The sequence below is a fragment of the Microcaecilia unicolor genome, chromosome 7 (genome assembly GCF_901765095.1).
Source record: "Microcaecilia unicolor chromosome 7, aMicUni1.1, whole genome shotgun sequence".
In the NCBI taxonomy this organism is placed as follows: Eukaryota; Metazoa; Chordata; class Amphibia; order Gymnophiona; family Siphonopidae; genus Microcaecilia; species Microcaecilia unicolor.
The window spans coordinates 277,890,071-277,896,070 of record NC_044037.1 but is presented as its reverse complement, the minus strand read 5'-3'; the positions used below and the strand labels follow the sequence as shown (position 1 = coordinate 277,896,070).

Here is a 6,000-nt window from a genome sequence, read left to right as displayed (position 1 = left end):
AGGCCAAAACATCCTTCCTCAGGTCAATACAGTATAGTACTGTTACAGTATCCTATCCTGACCTGAGGAAGGGGGTTTTGTTCTCCGAAAGTTAACCAAAATGTATTAAAATTAGTTCAATAAAAACATTACCTTGTTTACATGTTCTATTATAAACATTTATTAACACAGCTACAATACTACTTTATCCTAAAGCAAAAAAATAAAAATATATATTTTATTTACAGTTTGTTGTCTCTGGTTTCTGCTTTCCTCATCTTCTTTTCACTGTCTTCCTTCCATCCAGCATCTCTTTGTTCTCTCTCTGCCATCCAGTGTCTGCCCTCTCTGCTGTCCCCTCCATCCAATGTCTGCCCTCTCTCCCTGCCCTTTTCATCTACATCTGCCCTCTATCTCTGCCCCTTCCATCCACCATCTGCCCCTGTCTGCCCTCTCTCTCTCCCCCTTCCATTCACTGTCTGCCCTTTCTATCCCTTCCCCCAAAACAACCCTCTACCATCTGAGAAGGAATATTAAGAATAAAAGATGGGCAAAACACGGAGCATTAGAAGCCTTGTGGATCAGATAAATAAACCCTGTCACTGAATCCACATGTAGAGGGAACTGGTTAGGTTATGGACTTGATGTGCCACCTTTCTGTGGCACAACCGCAGTGGTTTACATATTCTATGCAGGTACTTTCTCTGTCCCTTCTGGGCCCGCCTTCTGCAGAGGGAAGTAAGCTTACAAAAGGAAAGCTTACAATGGACAATGGAAACAAACATACCATTCCATTTTTAAATCCAGAAATATTTAGACTGTAATATTATGCTGCTTTCCACTGGGCAGCAAGGGGGCTCTGGATTCCCCTTTAAAGCCTCAAACTGGAGTTATTGGCACCTCCAAGAGCTCTCTGCAGTGAGCAAAAGTGAGGTCAGCGTTGTGTTTTGAACACACTAAGCTCTAGGGAGCAGGGGTTATCTAGGTATTTGCAGAGCGCTGGGTATCTGTAGTAACGCTGGAGAAATGATATCCATCAGTAGACCTGTTGAATATCTCGTGTAGTATTGCACAAACTGTGCCCTTGCACTTCATCAGTCCAACGTTAGCTTGCCTTTCTGCTACATAATGCCCAACCTCCTTCTAACTGGCAGCTGTCAAACACCATGCATGCCCATGTAAGCCTGCCCTGTGCAAAAGGCAGGCCGCAGGAAGATCAAAGGACTGGGCTTTAAAAAGAACCGACCTAAATCTGCGTCTGCTTTTCCCTCAACTTTTGAGTACAGATTGCGCTTGCAAGTGAAAGGCTTGTCCACTTCCTAGAAGAACTAAAGCTTCATCGGGGCAAATTTCGGGGAGCCGACAAGTGGAAGGCAAAAGAGGCAGCCCAACCCGGAAGAGCCCGAGGCTCCTGTGGCCCGCTCGGCACCTTCGCAAGTCACATCACGTTGCGGTTATGATTATCCGCCCCTACCTTTAAAAAAATTTTGTGAAGTTGAAGCCGAGTTGCAAGCAGCGCCTCGCGTCTGCCCGGCTGCTTGTAAAACAAGAAAATCTCTTCTCCTCGTCATCGACTGGCCTCACTGTGTCCCGCCCTCGCGGAAAAAGGAAGTTACCTCAGAGGAGGGCGGGACACAGTGAGGCCAGACGATGACGAGGAGAAGAGATTTTCTTGTTTTACAAGCAGCCGGGCAGACGCGAGGCGCTGCTTGCAACTCGGCTTCAACTTCACAAAAATTTTTTTAAAGGTAGGTGGGAGGCACAGCAGCGGAAGCGGTATGGCGGGGCAGCACCGCAGCGGCGCCCTTGAAAGTAGGCGCCCCCCTGCGGTGCTTACCACGCTTACCGTGTTGGCACGGCCCTGCTCACAGGACTGTAGTACTTGCGACTACCAGTCTTAAACATAAGGGGTGTGACTATAGGTGTACAATGATTATGCAAACATTTTTAAAAGAAATTAACAAGAAATGTAAAAAAAAAATGGGGCCAAAAAGAAAATTACTCCACACAAGAAAGCAGGAGAGCGAAGAGACGGTGTTACAGTGTATCCTCATTACTCATCAGCAGCTCTGTGCGCTCCAGTCCTGCACCACAGCACAGAAGCAGCGCGCGCTCTTCCATCCCTTGATCTTTCCCCCCAGTCCTCGCAACACCACCACGCCTTCTCCGCTTATTTGCATGGCCGCTGTATCATTGGTTTGTGGCTGGGGAATTACCGCCTAGCCGTCACACAGTAGCCAATCAGAAGCTAGCTGGTACCGGGAAGTTGGTGTTGGCATGGCTGTGTTGGACTCAAGGAGGTTGTAGGGCAGGGGAGCGCGAGACTTGCATAAGTGTGCTGCTAACAGGTTCCTGGACAGCGCGTGCACCCAGTTTGAGCCCCAGCCGCAGCAATGCCTCCCCTGAAAGTCTGCATTATTGGCTCCGGAAACTGGTAAGTGGTACCGGCAGGGGTTCTGTCCTTACTTTGCCCTGGGGATTAAGGCTGGCGAAGCGTCACAGGATCTGTTTTAAATGTCTTCCTTCCTTACTAAAGGGCCGAGCCGGATGCCGAACTTCGGAGCCCGTCTTGATGTTGTCTAGAGGCTGTTGCACAATAGTTGCATTCAAAAGTAGGGTGGACCTTGGCTATAAAAGACAAGTAACATGTTTTGTGCATATCCTATGTTGTGTGAGACAAGCATCGTCTTTGATGTTGCGCCATGTTTATTTCTTTATGCATAAGTGGACCAGCTGTATTTCATTTTATTATTTTGTATTTGATTGTTTTCTTTTAAACTTTTGTGGAATTAGCATATACAGCCCCCTTATAGGCAGAACAGAGAAACTGGAATTGAGATGTCCAGGTCGGGATGTGTTTAAATTCTGGAAGTATCTTAAGAAAATAATCTACCCATAGACCCTGTTCTAAAATACATGGAGGGATGCACATGTATGGACTGGTTACAGGCAGTAGGAGCAACCATTTTTGAATTGCCAACATGTAAAACATAAACAGAGGCAGGTAGGCAAAATACATATCTAAGGAGAGAGAGAGGGTTATCAAGCTGCATTACAGTGGTAATCCCCCTAATTCTATAAAAGTTGCCAAAAATTGTGCATGCACCCGATTTGACACACAATTTAATTGAATAACAAGCTAATTGACATTTTTACAAGCAATTATTGGCACTAATGGAACTCAACACTTATGTTCGTAAATGTAGGCACATCCCGGTGGCGAGGGTGGATCTGTGTGGCTAGATGATCTGACTGTCCAAAGAGAACTACCAGGTAAGCAACTATATTTTCTCCATGGACAGTCAGATCATCTAGCCACACAGCTGAAGACTCCCAAGCTAGAAAAGGGAACAGTCTGACTAAGAATGCCAAACATAATAAATGCAATAATAGTAGGACTGTTTCCTGGAACTGGAGGAGATGGTGAGTTGACGTCTCAAAGCAACGAAAATAAAAGAGCAGTTGTAAAACATTCTGCAGAAGAAGCAGCATCAATGCAGCAGAGTTACCTCAAGATAAGCAAAGAGGCCCATATGTCTGCTGTACAGGCGGGTATTGAAGCAGCACTTTTCAAATGAGGTTTCGTAAGAGCTCCTAGATGATTTGTCATGACAAGTGGGGTTTGCAACGGGTGATAACGTCCGCTCTGTTTCTAGCAGAAAAGATATGAGCCACAATCTATTGACATAAAGGTCACTTTGCACAAAGTGAAAGGAAAAAAAAACTGAAACATTCAGTCAGAGGATTCGGCATGAGCCAATTATATACTGAGAGTTCGAGTATAGAACAATGAATGGGATCATTCCTGATCCACACTAGTGTGTGGAAATGGACAGAATACTGGAAAGATAATAGATGGAATGGAGAACAATCTAGGCAGAAAACTGCGGATGCGCACGAAGGTGCAAAATGGTGCGGAAATAGGAGGGTCATGGGTGTGGATTCCAGTTACGCGCACCTTTATAGAATAAGGGCATTCTGCCCGTAAATTTTGGCGGGAGCATTTGCATCACTTTTTCGTCTGTGCAAGTGGACGTGCCTAAATGTATGTGCGACCCTTGCACTTAAGTGCTATTCTATAAACCATGCCTAGGAGAGAGATTGATAAGCATAGCTCAGAAGAGGGACCTTGGGGTGATGGTCATTTACTATGTTAGTATGTAAATAAATAAATACAAAATTTGAAAAAAAAAAGGCCTTTTAAAAGGCTGCAGTTAAAATGGATTTAGTGCGCTGAAAAGATCTGTGTATGGGCGTGCCAAGGCTACGTTTTATCACAGCTTAGTAAAAGGACCCCATTGTCTTGATGGCTCTAGTTTGCATGCTGACCAGTGATTTTAGGCATATTTTCTTATCAGAGGTCCTCTTCATGTCTTCCCTTCTGTCTTTCTGTGTATGGACAGAGTGGAGCAAGGGCTACAGTAGGGCCTATAGAACAAAATATTAGCTGTGCCACTGAGGAGGGCCAATGGCAGTACAGATCACATTGAAAGCACCCAACATGAGAACGTGCTGACCCATTTCCATTCACTTCTACTTGCACATGAACCCATATTTATGCACTAAATAAAATGAATGAAAAAGCCAAGGGCACTGTATGGAGGAAGGGCCAGTGTTTGGAATGTGATCAGTGGCAGGCAGTCAGCAGAAGCATTGTGCAAGCCTGAAGTTTCTGTAGGGAATGTCACTTTCAAAAAGAACACACGAGCATAGGTTTTGTCATTTTTCTAAACGTAAATTTGGCAGAAGTTTGTAGTAGCGTTTACAGTCACCTCGTATTCCTGTAGCAAGACAGGGACAGATTTTTGTTTTTTTTTTTCATAGACACGCAGAGTGTAATTTTATAAAACTTTTCTGCATGTAAAGCCTGCTTTACACATGGAAAAAGCACGATCGCACTCACACAAAACCAGTATACACATTGAAAGTATGCATGTGTCTTGTTTTGTCTTGTTGTGCAGTTTTAGGTGAGCCCTTGGGTCCGTCAGGAGGGCAGAGGCGAGAGGAACCGCTGTCCTCCAGAGGACAGCCAACCAACCCCCAGTCTTAACCCGTGGCGACTGCCGTTCACCGGGAGTTGAGCCCCCAGCTGCAGGCGGCCAACGGGACTTCTGGAACCGTGGGTGCTGACGGGCTGACCGAGCAGAGCGAGGACAGGGACCAGGAAGCGGTCTGATGAACTGCAGTCAGGGATGGTCAGGAACTCACAGAGTTCGAGGCTGGCAGCAAACAAGGATGGTCAGGAACTAGCAGATGTCGAGTCAGGTCAAGTAGCACAGTGTCTGAAAACAACACGCGAGAGCTAAGTCCTCAGAGACGAGAAGCCGAAGCAAAGACTGTGTGAAACGCCGCTCCTTAAATAGCTCGCCTCATCAGGGAACCGAGAATCAGCTGGAGACCACAGGAGACGTCACCCGAGAGGCCTCCAGGAGAGGTGCAGCGTCAGACCCGAGGCGGAGCTTCGCCTCAAGCAGCCAACCAGGAAACCACAAGGCGGAGTCTCGATTCCCGGGATCCGCGGCCGGAAGAGAAGCCGGCTCACGAACGCCGGCGCCATGATCCAGGACTTCGTTGCCGCGGCCCATGGCCGGCCATCGGGAGCAGCGTGGCCAGGATGGCTGGCGATCCGGAGCGGGAGCTAGATAGGCTGGCCAATGGCGCGAGGAAAGGCGGCTATTTCCGAAGCGCGTCCTTCGCGGTTGCGGCGCTGCTCAGGTGAGAGGCGCGGCCGGCGGGGAACGCGACAGCATGTCATTTACATGACTCGCACGTAGATATTCTGGGGTGCATAGTGGAGGCAGATAAGAGATGTAGTAGGTAAAAAAAAAATACATATGTACGTGCACAGTGTACATATAAACAAATTTACACCATTTTTGGAGCAGATGTAAATGTGAGCATCAGCATTTGTGTGCTGTTGGGTCTGTTTTTTATCGGCACAGACACCTATATTACTTTAATAAAATAGGCTTCAAATAGGCACCTTTTGAGACTTCTCACATAGGTATCCTGTAATTGAAT

At 46.8% G+C, this 6,000-nt stretch overlaps 1 protein-coding gene across 1 annotated transcript in view; it reads left to right on the top strand.

Moving 5' to 3' along the window:
• The first annotated feature begins 2,249 nt into the window (after window positions 1-2,249).
• The window catches only part of LOC115474513 (glycerol-3-phosphate dehydrogenase 1-like protein), a 53,541-nt gene continuing 49,790 nt past the window's right edge, over window positions 2,250-6,000 (top strand). Inside the window, exon 1 of the mRNA XM_030210004.1 lies at window positions 2,250-2,413. Coding sequence (XP_030065864.1) covers window positions 2,373-2,413 — 41 coding nt within the window. The 5' untranslated portion in view covers window positions 2,250-2,372. The remainder of the gene's footprint in view (window positions 2,414-6,000) is intronic.